The 18,571-nt window shown below is 43.0% G+C and overlaps 1 protein-coding gene across 4 annotated transcripts in view; it reads left to right on the plus strand.

Moving 5' to 3' along the window:
- Nucleotides 1-18,571, plus strand: part of sox6 (SRY-box transcription factor 6) — a 123,713-nt gene that overhangs the window by 29,453 nt on the left and 75,689 nt on the right. For 3 of the 4 annotated variants that reach the window (XM_061276677.1, XM_061276680.1, XM_061276678.1), the window contains 2 exons: nucleotides 9,612-9,852; nucleotides 12,360-12,570. In XM_061276677.1, coding sequence (XP_061132661.1) covers nucleotides 9,612-9,852; nucleotides 12,360-12,570 — 452 coding nt within the window. The remainder of the gene's footprint in view (nucleotides 1-9,611; nucleotides 9,853-12,359; nucleotides 12,571-18,571) is intronic. The other variant, XM_061276679.1, reaches the window with a different exon arrangement.

The raw sequence follows: 18,571 nt of genomic DNA on the forward strand, positions 1-18,571 counted from the left end.
GCCCACACCAATTCCAATCAAATTGTGGTGAACACGAACCGAACGACTGGAAACAATTTTATGATTCATAGAAGTTAATCAGGATGTTTTTATTCCCCATTGCATCTCTTTTTGGGGGATTAGTATCTATTATTTTTAAAAATCCTGAATCGCTAATGGCTCATAATAAATATGTAGTTCCAAGCTTACATTTCACACTTGGTGAAATATCAGATATTCTTTGTGAGCTAAAGCATTCAATTTCGATTTCAATTATAATGTTAGTTTAGTGATTAGACTTTAGTCCTCCAGGAATCAGACCTCTCAGCTCCCATCTATTCCACTTCCCCTGCAATCACATCCCCTTGATGAATTGCGCATATAATTACGGAAGTTACTGAATATGCAGATCGCTGCTGACTCCTCATGTGTGGTTCATATTGCATCAACTCCAACTATACCAAACATTTTTTTTTCGAGGGTGAAAAGTCACACTGATAATGAGGTACCCTCCGTGAGCTCACGTACAGTATATGACATCATGCAACGTTAAGAGTCATCGGTGTGACTGCGTTTTTGTGTACTCTTGGACAAGACTCTGGTTAAGCAGATACTTGGCACCGTGCAGTCAGGTGTGCCATTACAACCAGTCTGAGTTGCCGGCCAGCTCGTGTTCAAGGTGTTTATGAATCTGTCCAGCATGAGGTATTTCTTCCATGTTACAGTGCGTTGCTGCTGTGGTCTTACGCCCTTCCTCATGATGCAATTCTCAGGAGCGGCGGCTTGAGCAGCACTTTGCAGGCAGGCACACCCACAGGAGGGGGAATGGGAAATTATGAAGCTTCTGATAGTTTCATGAATGCTTGCTTAAAATCTGATCAATGGGAGATTTTTTGCTAGAAAGCTATGAAAATAGAAATTAAGGAAATACATTTTATTCCATGGTATAGTATGTCGGGACAGTAGTTGTTGATGAAAATGATTTGTGAAGAAAGATCTGCCATCTCTTTGTACCATCTTGTGCTTCTATTTTAATAAGCATGAAACCACAGCGTTTGAGGAAAAACAACTGATTGGCAACTGAAGGTCAGAGTCAGAGTCAGAGTCAGAGTCAGAGTCAGCTTTATTGTCAATTCCTTCATGCCAAGACACACAAAGAAATCGAAATTACGTTTCCTCCATCCCACGGTGACGAGACACAGTACACGAGTAACATACAAGTAAACAACGGGGGAGAGAGTTCAGGACGCCAAAAGCCTGAAGATCACAAACTTCGCCAGAGGCGAGCAGTGCTTGCATCCCACCACAGAGTCCCGGCACCATTCGTCACGGATGTAGACACGCATTCCACCTCCTCGCGATGTTCCCCCTCGTACAATGGCCCGGTCCGCCCGATAGCACGCTAGCCGCTCCAGATGCACAGCAGTTACGCACTGTCCGGTTCGTAGATCTCAGCAGGCATGTTGATGCCCAGCGATCGAACGTTCGCCCGAAGAAAGGAAGGCACGGCCGGTCGAGCTGGGTTGGCCGCCAGCCTGGCCCGGACGCCCCCGCTCTCGCTTCAGGACGGAGCAGACCGAGCGCCTTTAATGTCCCTGCTTCAAAGTCCAGATCGCCACAAAACTCGCTTCCGCCGATGTCGAGCTGAACCAGCCCGCTGTACTTGTAGCACAACCCGGTGCGACGAGACGAACACACAAAACTGTCGGACAAACCCACATTAAACGACAAAACAAAACACCGTTCGGGACAGAGAGAGGCCGCTGCGTGTGCACGCGCCGCCATCTTACTTATGTTATGTTAATTATGAAGTGTCAGTCATTTGATCTACACTCTCGGCCTTTCAACATATGAAAGTTTTTGTTATGATAAGACTCCATTATGGATAAGGTGCTTTTCTGGGGTCACGACATAACAGGTCTAAATTCTTGCATCAAATTAGAAGCACGAGAGGGGCTAGAGATGAGATTTCTTTCCCCCACAGGCCATATTTATTATGCACTACTGTCCAGTCACGTCAGCTTTAACATGATAAGTGATGACAAAAAATTCCAATAGTCACTTTTTATTTAGGTAAATAAATTTCTATAAAACTTTTTTTTAAGCCCAAAGCATTTAGGCTGTCTTGTTACATGCTCAAAAATCTGTGAAAGATGCAGCTGTTACCTACACTTGAGTAGAAAGCAAATAGACAGACACATGGTTCAGGCTCGTGTAGGTGTGTGTGTGTGTGTGCGTGCGTGTGTGTAGGTGCAGAGCAAAAACACTGTCGAACAACTTGAATGGCGAGCCCCTTATCAAATGTTTGTCTGGCCTTCACTCACTATTTGTCTTCTGTTTAGTTTGTGTATCTTCAAAAAGATTGATTGTGGCCTCTATGGTATTTTGACCGTGGCATTGGTTATTCAGGACCAAATTTGGATGTTAGACAACTACTCATGAAATCACTTTTAAAATGATTTTTTATAATAAAATAGAAATATTTTGGGTGAATGTTTGACAATAATCTACTTTGTATAAATTAGGATGACGTTGAAATTAAGGGATGTAGTTTGACATGAGCAGATTATTTCTTCGCGGGCCCAGCGAGCCGAGCAAAACGAGCTGCTGCTCTGCGCCTGTGCTGTACTGCAGCTAAGCATCATGATTGTGGTGGCAGGGAACCACAACAGAGACGGCCGGGGCGCGAGGCTGCCCAGGAAACAGAGGCCCCATAGATCGTGCCCAACCACACACAAACGGTGCTGCAGCACACTTGTGGCTTTTCAAGAAAGTAATTGACTTAATTATTTCAGTTCTAAGTCTGCCCTCGCCCAGTGATTCACAGTGTCTATTAAAAAGCAAGTCGTATTAGTGGAGCCAAAGGCATCTCTTGACCAGCTGGAAAAAGTGATTATGGAGGCTCCCCCTTTAATAATAAAACTAGGACAATGGATAAATATGTCTTTATTTAACAATTGACATATAAAATGATTTACACATAGCTAACAAGAATTTAAGAATTGCAACGTGTTATCACTATTTTTCTCATGTACCAGCTTCTCCCTATCAAATATTTTTATCCTCTTTCTTATTATTTTCTTTTTACATGATACATTAATTTTGTAGAGAGCCCCATTGGGTGGATCACAAATCCCCACACTATTGTATGTCTACCGTTTCAATGAGATGGAGCAAATCAGCCGTCTCTCGCCACCAGCCAGGAGCAGTTACTTGTGGTGTGCTATTTTGCATTTTCTAGTTTTATTTTATTACTTGATTTCTTAATTTTCTTTTAATCTTTTAATCTAATCAAGGTTGGAAACACTGGACTAAGCAGTCAGACACAAGGTTTGTGTCAGACTGATGAGACGTTTTGTGTTTCGGTCAGCGTCCGAGCCGCTACATGCAGCGCCCACTTCCTTGGAGTGCTCAGAATATTTTTCTGTTCAACCATGACTGTCAGCCCGGTGATTTTTATGACCAGTATGTTTCACATTCATTTACTCAACTTTTCTCTGTGCCACCCATGAGTCTCAGCATTGCTAAAAAGCACTACATTCATGTCTTCTGTGAACCAAATTTTGAGGCAATTACTAGGATCGGTGAGTCGACCTATTTTTCTTTTTTTTTATCAACTGTCAGTCCTTTGAAATAACTTTTAACTGTCTCCAAACAGAGCTCCATCTCGTCTTTCACATTTGCCCTGCTTCTTCCTGTCCAATCTGTCAAAACGCCACACGCTGTTGACCATGCTTTCTATTCAGTGTGGGCAAATTAATTGGTTTCAGTGGCTTAAATCAGCAATCAATGTCAGTTTCCCAAAAATAATAAGGCTTAATCATAAATCTTTGAGGAGTGGCTCGCCTGACCCTTCTTCCTCATGGCTTTCTGGTGGAGCAAATGAATTACCCCTGTTTTGATTTTCCAATTGACGTGTCACATGAAACTCGGCTACTCCACCCCCATCCCCTATTCCATTTCAGGCACAGGCTCCAAAGACGAAAAGGAAGAGAAGCAACACTTTTGGTTCTGAAGAAATATATCTGCAAATGACAATTTGCTGTCTTTTACAAACAAGTCTTCATGACCCACTGATACAGATACAGTAATTCCCTCCTCCATCGCAGGGTTATGTTCCAGACCACCGCTTCATGTTTAATTTATCAAGGCCTTCAAACGCATTTCGAAAATAATAGAAACATATTTAAACACATAATGAGAGAGAGACGTAAGAATGACAATTATTGAAAATATTGTACAAGGCTATGCAAATGTTCCAAGACTGTTAAGGACTGGGGCACTGTGCGTTCACGCTCCAGATGTCTGCTCCATTGGCATTTCTACCAATCCCACTTACTGTGCCAATGATGACCTCATGGCGGTAAGACTAAAGACCGGGGCCCACATTTCCCCTCCCATACACTTCTTCTTCCAAACATAACCTATTGTCTTTGAGCATTTGTCTGCTTGAATCACCCAAAAGGCCCACTTTCTGTTTCCTGACTTCTCTCCTATTGGTGTTTTGATGCCCCCTTTACACCTATTGTGCTTCTCTTTGGCAACACGGGATGCTTCTCCTGGTTCTTGGCCACCCCCTCTTCACCCCTCTGACAACTATATGTTATGCTTGATGTGTTGAAGGGCAGCCATTTGCAGCAAACTTTGCGGAGCACAGAAGAAGTTATCTTTATAAATGACAGAGTGGACATGGCTTGAATGGCGCTTTGTTTACGGTGGTACAAAAAGGGGGCCCCGCTCTATATTTCATCTGTCACCGTTGCTTTTCTTTCCCTCAACAATGCTTGATTGTTGCCATGAAAATTTCACGTTCCACGGACAGGAGATTTCTGTATTATTATGCTGCTGCCAAATTCCGATCTCTGTTTTCCTTCTCCTGTTCACAAAGGGCTCATAACTTACTGTCAACTGTGGAAAGCCACAAAGCTCCACTGTTGCTCGGCAAATAGGCTCTTGTTAGTGGAGGGCCCGACTCGCTGTGATGTTTGCCTAAGTGCGGTAGAAACACAAGACCCTTTGGGAACACCAGCGCCCAGCAGGTTTTGTGAAAAGTTGGGAGGAAGAAAGACAGAGCATAAGAGAGAGGGTAAAGCATCAATAGGTTTTCCTGTCTGCCTTTAGTTTTTTGCCAAACGGTTTAGTTGCTCAGGCCCCACTGTACTAACTTTCTCAAGTTAAATATCGTTCATTGGGTGTATAAGGTGAACTTGTATGTATCCCGAAGAAGTGAGAATTATGCCATCCATCTCCGACAGAGTTTTCTGGGATCAGAAACGGGGCCACGGGCACAGGGGAGGAGGTAGTGGAGGAGAGGGCGTGGAGGGATTTAGTGTGTGAGTGCTCATCGACCCTTCCTGAGGAGTCAGACAGGAACACTTAAGCACTCTCACACCTGCGTGTGCCTTTGCCTCGCGCGGCGCAAGGACACCGACCACACAGCCGTGGCATCTGCACAAGTGTTTAAAGTGAGCAACGAGACGCTTCCTCTTGCGGCATATTATTGCAAATAATTTACCCTGCAAAGTAATTATCAATACACGGCTCGATATGTAAAGTGCGCACTTCAGGTGGCTTGCTTAATTTGCTCTGAGCGCCTGTCGTTTGGGTTTTAGCAATGTGCTAACGGTGGCCATGTCTAATAGAGAAGGTATCAGGAGAGAGTGTGAAGTGGAGATGAAGTACAGATGTAATTGAGTTGACTTTTTGCAGGGGAAGGTCAAGACTAATGGCGGATCAATTTTACAAAATTAATTTGGACAACCCTCCAGCCACCTCATTGCAGTAGTTGGAGAAGTCTGTATCTTCCCGACCATTTACTTTATTAGAATACCAATAAGTTTAATTACATTGTAAGCTGAGCATCAAGACATTCTAACAGAGTGCACAGAAACTACACAATGTGTGTATGTGTTTTCTTTCTTTTTCTTTTTGTCCAAACTCCCCTGCTGGAATTCCTCAGTGCCTCAAAATGTGAGTGCATCTGCCATTCAGCGAGTGAGTGTGTGCGGTTTACAGCCTTTTATTCCGAGTTGATTATGTACCAAGAAGGCTGGCGGCTGCACAGCATGGCACAATCACAATAGAGGGTGATAATTTAATTGTGCTAAACGGTGGATTCCGTGTCAATGCTCCTCCAGCTGGGAGCTGTCAGGTAGTAATATCTCATTATGGCAGGTGAAGAACCCTGAGGAACCCTACCACGACACCTGTTAGAACAGGCGGAACCCCTGAAGGGAAACGAGCAGATGATTTTGCTCATCTCGTGCACACACACACACGCACACATCTTTAAATCCCCAAAGTAATCGGTTCACAATCCGTATTCCAAATGTTTATACAATCATGCATTGTATTTTCTTTACATGGTAATTCCAGTAATTAGACATGGAAACAACAGTCCTTGGGGCTGATTAATGGCTTGACAACTCTACTTTACATTATACTAAAACTGATTGATTTATATACCGACCACCTTGGTTAATTAAAAGTCTGCATGAAGCCAATTTTTTTTTTGTTGATACATTGTTACACTACCAGTTGACTGTGATGCATAACTTCAAGGCACATCTTGTAAGGCATTTATTAGGTACTAGGACGTCAACATTTTGAGATTTTTTTGTAGGCGACTACAATGTGATGAAACTCGAGTAAAAGTGGATGAATTGATGATATCATTTATTTCTTTTTTCCCGGCATAGTACAGCTGTCTTCATTTTTTTTTTTTCACGTGGACAAGGTTTTTGTAAAAACAGGTGGCCTATTTTGACAGACCGGCAGCGTAAATAGAAGTAGATAATAGAAACAAATGATTAAAGATACAACTCACCATTTTGCTGAATCTAGTTGTAATTAGTGGGAGCCCTGCGTGTTACTTCTTCAAAGAGCCAGCAGGTATCATCTTGTGTTTCAGAACATCATGTGTTCTAAGACGGAACATCATAGGCTCCCCAAAACATTGGCATTTTACTGTTTCAAAATTTTAATAATTCCGTAAATCAGCTTTGCTGACATATTTTGCAAGTAGCTGTGCTACCGATCGTTTTTGATAAAATATTTCCACACTGCGACATATTATTTGACATAAAGCGACATATGTTTTGTTGGTGTATATTGTGTGTAAAAGTTTCATGATAACTAAAGTTCTTATTAGCACACAGTGGTTGTCTTCGCATTTTATGGCATATAATTCTGGTTTCGGAAGTTCCTTTCCTCCTCATTGTCGGGTCTTGTGATCAAAACCAAGAGGTACAAGACGCTAGCAGTGGGGTGGATGTGTTATATGGAACCTGATGATAAGTTACTTGTCACCAGTGTCAATAAAAGTGTGACCAGGCAGAGCCAGCAGGAAAACAGCCCTTTCATCATAAAAGAGCAGAACGCAAAAGCGTGCATAGACGATGCACAACACCTCTCTCTAATACTTTCCAATTAAGAAGAGGTTGTTTTGCTTGACGCTGAAACGTTATCACAGGGAACAGTTCATGAGTCAAAGCATTCCAGGCTACATGAGCTTGTAGCCAGGGAACATAAGTCCCTCTCCTTCAATATTGTCAGCTATATATAGTATATAGCGAGCCCTACTGTTTGGGAGATGCCCCTTCCCCTTGTGGCTGCTTCCCGTCCTCAGAATCACTGGGGCTTTGTCTTCGAGAAAGTGGGCAAGAAGACAGCATTTCATGCCCTTATTGATTAGTTAGGCTTGTTAGCTGTCCATTGTTATGGCGCGATCAAACATGAGGAATGGCAGCCTGTCGAGGATTTATGAACTTCAAGCTCACCATCTTTTTTTTTCTGCTTGCCATATAAAGGCATATTTGGAGCTTGTTTTGGGAGAGAAATTGACTGAGGTTAAGTCACTCCAAAAGTTCCAGAACTTACAAACATAGCTGTTTTGTTTGCATTTGAATCCAAGCCTGTATAAAGTGTGATTTCTTTTGGAGAAGATGATTCATTTACACATAGTTACACCCACACTGAAAAGAATATGACTTCTTATTTTCTCTTCATAAATTGCTTTTATTGTGTCAGCACCGATCTGCTGCTGAGAAAAGCCTTTAGATCACCTCACTGCATGATCCCCGCACCAGTATGAGAAATAAAATGTCATACTTGCCATTAGGTATTTTCAAAGAATTATTTCCCCTTTTGGTGATATGAGCTGGTATTGTATGGGGCCTGTCAGGGCAGGGGGCGGGGCCCAGGCAATTCTCGGCACTCTTTAGCTGCCTGAGCGCAAAGCCTCCTTGCCCTGCTAATAAATTATTAAGTCCTGCTGACAAATACTGTTATGGAGCCCGCCGCAGATCTGTTGCATTCTTTAACAAGATTGCTGTAGACACATGTTACAGGAGGATGGAGTCTCCATCGCTCTCCCTCCGTCTCCTTGTCTTGCTCACGCCTCAGCAGTTTGACTGATGGCTGGAGACTCAAGTAAAAGTGCCTGAGAGACTGAATATTTTAGTGGTAAAATAATGCCACTTGATTTAGTGTGTAATACAAAAGCAGTGCTTTGTTTCACTCTCACACTCCATTGAGGACAAGGCGTTTGTTGCACTCCAGGCTCGGGCCTTTTGGGTGCATTAATAAGAAATCAGTCAGTATACGAAACTCGAACGTCCCCCGGCGGACATACTCGCACACGTTTTCCCCTTCGAACTACCATTTCTCAGACCTCGATTACATTTGTGATGTGCATACTGAGCTTGGCTCGCATTCGGGGAGTTTCAATTAACACACAAGCAAGAAAACTATTGAACGGGTTATTAAAATTGAAGGCCGGGTCCCACTACACAAAGGAGGCAACACATGGCAGGCACAGAATGTCAGGTTTTCAGTCAGCTACCTGACTTATAGGACGTGTTTGTTCAGCTGCTGAGACACATGACATGAACTTAGGCCACCTTTGTTTTCGCCCACTCCATGTTCAGGCCGATCTATCACAGTGAAGCAGTGTGTGTTTGTGAATGTGCAACACTCAAGTGAATATTTTTCAGCCACCTCGACTGCCCATTGGAATTATACTTTAAAACGTTGACGAGATATTAGTTCCAATTACTTTAGTTTGGTGTCTTTTATCCAAATCATACAAGGTAATTATATCATGATGATTAGTGTCGGTCAAACTTGCCTAATTATGTTAAAAAACAAGCAGTTGCATCTATTTCTGATTCCTCCCCAAATTGCTAAATTGGATAAGAGCAAGATTAACATAGCTTTATAAAAATCTAAATACAATGAATTTGAAAAATAACTTGTAAATGGATGAATGGCTAAATTATTTGTGAGGTTTTGCTTTTTTTTTCTCCTGGCTGATAGCCTTACTGTCTGGCTGACCCACTGCCTGAGTATCTTGGGGTTTGGCCCAGGCCCCAAGCAGGCACAGTTCCAGGCTGAGATCAAGCCATCCATCTGCATTAAACAAAAGATTCGGGACCCCACAACCTGCTCCAGACCCCTTATGCAGTCAGGTTGAACGTTGTAGCACCGGTGCACGTTTTTGTTTCGTTACAAAGGCCAACAAGAGCAACGTCCAATCTATTTCCTTAAAACCCGGAGGAAACATCACCGTTTTTGTGCTTCACTCGTTGTTTGTTCAGTCAACATTAATAAAGTGTCATTTGCTCACTCAACAGCAGAGTCATGTCTACCAAGCAAGCCACGTCTCCTTTTGCCTCTGTGGTTGATGGAGATGATGCCATGAGCCAGGATCACTTGTCTTGGGAAAAAGAGGAGACGGCTGATGCCCACTGCACACCGCAGCTGCCGCTGCACAATCTGCTCCATGGAAAAGCCCATCCCGATGAAATTCAGCCGCTAAGCAGCGTACCTTCAGAGAGTGACTGGGACAGCTTGGTGTCTGCCCAACAACGCATGGTGAGACACGATACGAAACAAAGACACGACTTGAAAGAAAATAAGCCAGTGTGGTGTTTTCTTCTGAGAATAATTTGCATTCATGGAAAAAAATCTGGGGAATCCTACCATTTGCTACCAGTCTAAATCAAGTTAGTCTTTAATAACACTTTGCCCTTCATTTCTCTATCTGGGTGAATTGCAGATACCTGCAAAGAGGTAAAGCCCTTGATACACGGTCTTTAGAATACTCAGACTTTCTTTCTATGCCTTACATTACATCCGCTATAGTATTGGGCATGTCCAGACCATGAAGGGCCCTAAAAGAAGGCTTTGAATAATTTCTAAATATTGTCTTCTTCAAAGTTTTAGCTCATGGTGAAACCAAGAGAGAAGTGATGTTGGCAAAATTCAGTAAAACGCAACATTGAATTCTTTAAACTTCTGTTTTAGACAAAAGTGCACACTACTGTATTACTATGCTCCCCTTGGTGTTGCAGATCCGGTCTCAGTAGGCCCTCATTGTCCCTTGCTTGCACAAAGAAGCCGATATTCTATCCATAGCTCCAGCCCCTCAGAGTCATGAAACCTCTGAGGTCTTCGTATAAGCAGCTCTGGCAAAGACTAAAGCATCATCTATTCTCAGAGTAAACAGAAGAACGTTTCCCTAAACATTAGCCACGACACAAATCCCAACTGCATCATGGCCAAAAGACTTGCCCTTTTCTGCTTCCCTTGAGCTTGCATTCTTGCTTCTATAAAAGAAGCATGTCTTGTCCTTGGTGTTGTTCGCCGCCTTGTTCCTTCAAAGCTAAATTGGCAGCCACTTTCCAGATGCTGTACGTTCTAAGTGCATAGCTACTTTGATGTTAGCGGAATGAAGGGCAGCCTGAGCACTTGTGAGCTAGATGCACACAAGAGGCAGGTGGTTGTCTTTGACAGATGGCAGAACAGTAAAGACACCCAGAGGGCCTCTGAACTAGCTCCGCAGTTGGTCGACCCTCAACACCACAGGATTGCAGCACAACATATTTCTTATGCACACACATATGTACAACCAGGCACATGAACAGGTTCAGTACGTGAATATTTCTGAGAGACATGTTGTAAGGTAGTGAACAACTTCCATTCCAAAAGAAAATAAGCTTTATGTAGTGAGACAAGACAAAATAGCTTTGTATTCCGCTGGTTGTTGCTAAGGCAACGAGAAAAACAGTATTGGGTTATAAAGAGCTGAACATTATAACTGTTTGGTTGCTATCAAAGGTTGACTGTTTCTTGAAAACAACCGAAGATGAATTGCTGTAAGGCGAGGGTGAGAAGAGTGAAGGTTATGCGAGAGAAAAGTATCAAAAGGCGGCGTGGCGTGATACAGAGGAGAAAATAGAAAGAGAGGAATGAGAGTGTGTTGATTACCTGACTCCACTGCTGTGCCATGCGTCTGTGTAGGCTGTGCCCTGAACCCGTGCCAGCTGATTAACCCAGCACTCCTCCACTAGCTTCAAGCACTCTCCACTGTCTCTGCCACGCCGCATAATCATCCAACACAAGGTTGGGAGGTGCACAGCAGGTCGGTCAGTCGTGCCACCCTGGAGCTTGGTACCAGACCACCCGACACACCACTGCAACTCTGCCTAGGGCGCTACATGCCACGCAGGGATGAGGAATTGGCCCTGTCCAATCGTCTTTCTTTTCTCCACATCAAATCCAGATCCAGAAATTGGATCTGTTCTATGATTAAACCTCACATTGTTTGTTGGATATCGAAACGTTTCCTCTCCTAACTGTGAGGGCAAATGTTTAAATCACACCTAACTGTTCCCCTGTTAAAGGCAGAGGCTCCTTGCTGCTTAGCGACCTTCTGCTCCACAAACCATAATTAACACCACCTTCTGTCAGATGTAGCGCTCAGCCGTGGCCCGTGTGCCGACTATAATCTCACATCTGCAGCGTATCGCTCTCTCTCGCTCTCACTTCCTCTCTCCCGTTCAAGCTACATCCCATTCTTCCCGTCTCCCTTCATGTGTGCTCGTGCACAGGGAGCACTCAGCCAGACGGCTGGAGACAAGACCCTAAGTTAAATACTAAACCATACACAGGTGGGACTGAAAAAACAACAACAGCTTGAGACAGGACACAGATTTACGGTGTCTCCAGACACTCAGCTGAGAATCGGTCGGCACTAGAAAATGAACAAATTATACAGCAGTCACCTGAACACAAATGCGCACTCAAGAGCAATTTGACGAATTACAGTTGGGATGTTTCTCTGTCTGCTCTCGGCAGCTGAAGTCAAAGCGCATTATGAATATACCCTATGCAAGCGTACCTAATCATTTCATCTCAATTTTCCACATCAAATCCTATTTAGCAGTGCAGAGACTTCTATTGAAGGCACAATGCACTGCTATATGTAATCACGACAGCAACCATTTCACAAGTCCTGTGCAGTACTCAAGTTGTGTCAGATAGCTCAAAGGAAGAACCACTCATCTCTTGTCATTGTGGCCCCTTTGTTTGCCGTACAGGAATCTGACAGCAATAAAGTATGTTCGCTGTACTCCTTCCGCAACAATTCCACTTCCCCGCACAAGCCTGAGGAGGGGGCGCGGGAGCGAGGCGACCTGCTGAGCGCATCAGCGTTTGGAACTCCGGAGCGCCGCAAAGGAAGCCTGGCAGACGTGGTGGACACACTCAAGCAGAAGAAGCTGGAGGAGATGACAAAGACAGAGCAAGACGGTAGGGATCCCCGCTCCGTTTGTACTTTTGGAGGAAGAAAAACGCTTCCTAGGATTGCAGCTTCCAATGTGGCTTTCCGTCATATCTGACTTTCCTCTTTAGCTCCTTTTCAGCAATACTACTTTTTACTCGTCAAATTGGCTACAAATGCACTTGTTACACAAACTACTTCATCTCAATGGCATTGTCAATGCAAAACCAGGAGATAACACTATGTGGTCTTCTGTATGTCCTATCTAAAAGATGTCTCCCCTGTTGGCGTCTCCCTCCCACAGCCTGCAGTCTATAAAGAGTACAGTGGTGAAAGAAACAAATATTTGAACAAGCTGCAGAAACACATCCCCCTTCTTAATTAGGGCTGTAGTAATGTAACTACATCCAATCAAATGTTGAACCCCCTTGGGAATGCATGTGTCTCATTTAGTGTCTGGGGAGCTCTTAGCTTAAGCACTTCATCAGATGAATAAATTAGACCTCTCTTAGCCGCAAAATAATTTTCTCTTCGTCTGTTAAGTGTTCGTTAGGTGGTCTTTTTATTACACCCGTCCGGACATGTGGGCCTTATTGTTTCAGAAGAATTTAGAGTGCATACAGGGTTTTTTTTGTTTTTTTTTACTGTATATGAATCACTCCATTTCGCTGAGAAAACCGCATTTTTCTACAACGCTTCAGAGCTTCGGTTATGTTTCATACCGTACGTGTTTCGTCAAGTTGATTTTCACTCTGAGATCTCTATGGTAATGCCGGGCCTTATGCTAATGAACCCCAGCTGCTAAAGCCTGGTTGGTGCAGTAAATTTAAATGGTCAAGTGCATCTTGTACTCCACGGCCGTATGTCATTGCAGGGAGGAGAGGCTGCGGTGGAGTGCCATACAGCTGTTTTAATCTCCTGTTAATAATAGAGACTTGGTCTGCCTCATGCACTGTGTCTCGCTGCCACCAAAATAAAGTCCCTTGTCAGAGGAAATTAGTTTCTATGAAGGAGAAATGGCAGATGATAGGATAGGCCACAAAGTTCAGAATACTGTTCCCATGCTGCATGAACTGAGAGACACTCAGTTTTGGAGAGCACTTGAGGAAGCTTCAGTGGTGATGATCAGTGATTACTGTAAAAAGGAGGGAGAAGGACTCTCGAGGCAAAAGAAAATGGAAACTTCCCGAAAACTAGTGAAATCCAATCACTACTTCTTTGTTTTTGGAAAGAGATACGGCTGAAGTCTGAAAAGGGCAGGATGGAGAGAACACAAGAAGGTTAGAGAAGCCATTTGTTGTCTTAATGACACCGCTAATGTGTCGCAAGCAACAGATGAGCTAAATATACCGCTTATCTAAGCATGACAACTGTTGTGTCCAATTCGGCCGCTTTGGTGTCTGCGATCGGGATCACCGAGGTCCTCGGAGACTGTTTGCCATCTGCTACTATTCTTCTTGGGCTTCCCTTGCCTGGTCAGAACACTTCATTGTCCTCACGGAGTTGGGATTAGTGGTGACCTTGAGAATCTTGCATCAGAACATTCTTAATGTCTTGTCAGTGTTATTTCTTTTATAATGATGTAATGCTGCTGAGCCTCACAATTACTTCTAATCACTGAACTGGGTACATTCAAAACAATAGCCACAGTGCTTAGTGTTGGATATATTATTGCTTGGGCATTCTTTTATCTTTGAATTTGTAGCCTGCCCTTTTACCCCCTGTATCCTTCTACCCTTCTTTTCCATTGCAGGTCCTTAAAGTGCTTTAAGTGCTTGTGACTGTGCTAATGAATGAAAATGTCCTCCAAGCAGTGTGGACCGCATTTAGCTGAATGGTCACCTTTGCTGTAAAAGCCCTATTAGGCGCACTTGCCAGCAGGGCTAAGGATCGTACGCCATGTTTACTTACTAGCTATTGTAAATGCATTATTTATGGCTAAGTCTCCAGACAGCACTCGTCAAGAAATAAACATGTAGGGTGGGGTTGTGGCGGAGAAAAATAACTAACATAGTTAAAAACAAAAATAAAAAAAATCAAGGAGACCGTATGCAAGAAGAACACTTTTATAATAATGTACTAATGTAAGTCTGAATCAATACTCTGCAAGTCAACACATAAATACTTTGTGTGGACAATCATGGTTGTTTCAATGATACGGACAGGAAATTATCCTTTTGATTTTGTCTAACTCGGTTCTACTTGTTCAATCACCTGTAGTTCTAACAGCACTAAAATTGATGACTTTCTCTTTGGTTATCCTATTGTTGCACAATAGTATATAAAGAGGAGTCTTGTCTTGAATCCACAAATGGAAGTAGTTTCAACCAACCTTTTTGAAATCACTGACCAATTTTGCCATTTAAATCTTTGACTCCATTTCCAAGAAACTATTGTATAAATGGGGAGCATAACATGGTTTGAGGTCAAGCAACCTGTCAGCATGTGTGCTCATTAGCCACTGCAGTTAGTTGGCAATGTGGACTTTTTCATTTACAACTTTAGTTCACAAAATACTACAAAAATAGCATATTTTACACCAGTGACAAATTATTAACAGCCAGCCAAACAGTAAATGTGATTGCAAGCTTCTGAAAAAATAATACTTTAAAGTGGACATCAATTGTAACCAGTTTTGGGCAAGATACTTGGGAATTGTTGTTATTCTACTGTATATCTTTTTCCTATTTACTAGCAAAATTTAATGTTAAAAATGTTAAAAACCCCAATTCGTAATTTGTAATTATACAACTGCACTACAAATGAACTCTTAATTCTGAAAGCTTTAATTAATGCAATGTCAATGCTTTAGACTAATGCAATGACATCCTTTTGTCATCCTTCTCAATTAGAGTAGGATTTTTTTAAATGATCAAAAATGTTTTTTTTAATAGACCTCACTAATTACTTTTTTGGGAGATAAAATCTATTTTTCTGTTAACCAATAATAATATTTCAGTGCAACATTTTAGTTACTGCTGTCTTCTCATTTCTACACATTACTGTTCAAATTTCCTTCACCCTTACACACACACACACACACACACACATGCAAAGTTAGATTGTATTGCTGCACGTTGCTATTTGGTGCAAGGTTAACTGGTTAACTGTTTACTGACTGGGTTGTGATAGCATAGACACACCTCTTTACACACCTTTTCACCCTTCTCTGCTACTGTTTTCCACCACGGCATTATCGGACAATTAAAAGTTACTTATATTATTTCCAATACATTGTTAAAGGATGTCAAATGAAAGAAATGCATTTAAGGTTGCTAGGGGTAATATACGTACCTCCTGTAGACGCAAGTGTACGATTTGATCACAAACGTAGCCTCGTGATTGTAAAACTATATTTGACGTAGAAAAAAAGTGACAGTCACTGTATTGAGAATTGTACTTACTGTAAACTACCTCTGCCCAACACTGATTGGTTAGCTCCAATAGATGCGCTAATGTGTGTGCTGAACATTGGACACACCTTTGCCTTGATCCCACACTCTGCTATTTGTAAATGTAATCCCCCTGGTGAGGTTGTGTATTATTCACTGTATAATGACTGTGCACTAGGCTGAGCGATTATCATTGTGCGGTCATTACGCTCTATTACGACAAGCATGTAATGAGATTCTGGGCTGTGGGAAAGCTTGGGAAGAGAATAGTTTGGGCGCTGATTAGCGCTGATCAACTCTCGACTCTGTTGTAACACTTTCTCCGTCAGTGTCGTGACCCCTGCTGAGTCCACGCGCAGCTACAGAGGAAATTGACTGCAGGTGCAACATAACACCAGCAGCTTTATTTCGGGGTAATTTCATTAATTTGGAATGATTAGGAATTAAATGAATTAAAAATGAAGGCTTAATATTTGAGAAATATAGCCGTAAAATGCAGTGTGTATTCGATATGATAAAATGCTCATTCCCTTGGCCCTGATAGACTGGTGCACTTTCTGCCCTCCTCTCCTCCTTCCCTCCCTCCATCCCTCCCTCCCTTCTACCCTCTCATCTCATCCCAGCTGCCGTGTCATCTGCTTCTGCTTTATCCCACCTAATTAATAGGAATCTTTGTTATAATGATCTGAGCATGAGCCTCTGACTCCATGCATATGCAATGAGGGTTCGAGAATCCAGTTGCCTTGGTTGCAGAATTTGAGGCCTTCTTCAGCCACGTAGCTGTTTGTGTTTCCTCTGGGTGCAGCATCCCACTGCTTAGGCCGGGACCTTCCTGGCAGGACTCATGTGCACCCTGGCCAAATACCAGTCAAGCATTTTCCCATCCCCTTTAATAATATGCTTCTCATTTTATTTCATTCGGGTCTTTCAGACACGGATCTTGATGCAAGTAATCTGTTTGATTAAATACTTATTACAGGTTTATATCTGCTACAGAAAGTTTTTTTCTTCTTCTTTTTCTGCATATGTGTGTGTGTGTGTGTGTGTTCTGTCTTGGCCCGCGGCACGGTGCGCCAGCCCAGCGGAGCAGCGCTCTGGTCTGTCACTTTTGTTTGAATAGGTAATGCAGATCTGTTCAGGCTGAAGAGACATGAGCTGGAATCGCTTGTTAGGACATATGATCAAAAGCCGCTCTCTGCTCTCTGCCAATCAACCCTCTTGTCACCCTGTGAAGCAGACGTTAAATAGATTTTTCGGCCGTACGGTGTGGGCAGTCTGCCAATTTGACATTTGAACTTGGAGAAAAAAAAGCCCAGTAGCTAGCCTTTTACTCTCCCCCTATCTAATCATCCTTCTTCAAACGTTTTGCACCTCTACAGTAATGGAAAATAGCACCGTGTAAAAATGTAATTTTATCAAAACAAATTCACAACAAAATGTAAAGAGGGCACGACCGATATTAATTCTTTTTAGGCAGATACAGATTTGTGGCAGAAAAACACCAATCTACCTTTTGTTTTTGTGACGGCTCTGGAAAAGCTCGTAAGTGGTGTCCTTCATATCTCAGAGCTCATCCGCAGGTATTTTGTTTATTTTCAACGTCTTTATGTCAACCTCACTGAATCTAACCAATTTTTCATCTGCCTCCCAGCCTCACTCTCTTGTGACAAAGTTGCTCCTGTGCCAGGCAGAGATCAGAGCCCAGGGCTAAACGGAGGGTGTATGGGCTAAACAGAGTGCCTGGTCCCCCCACTGAATTATGTATTTACTATCTGTTCCAAAGCAGATCCCTCACACAACACACACAGACGCAGTCCCCGTAGGTTTCGCTTTACACAAGCGAAGATATAGATTTTGTTGTCCCTTCCTGCCGCTGTCTTCATCATTCACATGACAAAACAAGCAGCTGCTTCTTCAATGTGCCATTCTTTGCATTCAAGATCACCTTCCCCAGTTCTCATATTCCGATTAGTCAACAGTAGCAACTGCTGGGGAGCATTCCAGGGGCCATCTTCCCGGGTTTCAGCTGTTCAGTGTATCCCCCCCCATTGCACTCGCGCGGCACAAAACTCCCATTGTGATCCTGGCCATTCTGGCTGCACAGGAACCCCTTGATAGGAGGAAACGGGTGTTTCTTCGAGACAAATCACAGCCAGAGTTACACAGAGGCTTGTTTGTCCTCACACACACATACACACCCGCATACACGTGCACGAACGCACATCCGCGAACGAGTTCTAGGTATACCTCGTCAACTGCTTATCAAGTTGAGTTAATTATATCACGGCTCAGCGAGTGGGGGCCTTGTGTTTTGTTTCGCAGAGAAAAATAGCAGCAGTATCACTTTGACTGTTTTATTTGACACGGCAGCATTTGGAGAGGTGCAACGATTGTGAAATGCTGACACATAAGAAGGCAGAGGCCATTAATGCTGCTATATTTGTCAGGACGCTGTGAAACCTCTCTCTCCATTGAATAAATAATAGCCGGCTTTAAGCAACAAAACGGGGCATGACAGGGATGAGAAACAATCAGAGTTCAAAATATTTGAGGCAGGGACATTTTGGGAGAACAGTGCTTTTGTGTATACCGTATGCTGTGCCAGCTCAATGTCGCCGCCCTAGCTGTGGCATTTGGC

Source organism: Syngnathus typhle, linkage group LG4 (genome assembly GCF_033458585.1).
Source record: "Syngnathus typhle isolate RoL2023-S1 ecotype Sweden linkage group LG4, RoL_Styp_1.0, whole genome shotgun sequence".
NCBI classification, from domain to species: domain Eukaryota; kingdom Metazoa; phylum Chordata; class Actinopteri; order Syngnathiformes; family Syngnathidae; genus Syngnathus; species Syngnathus typhle.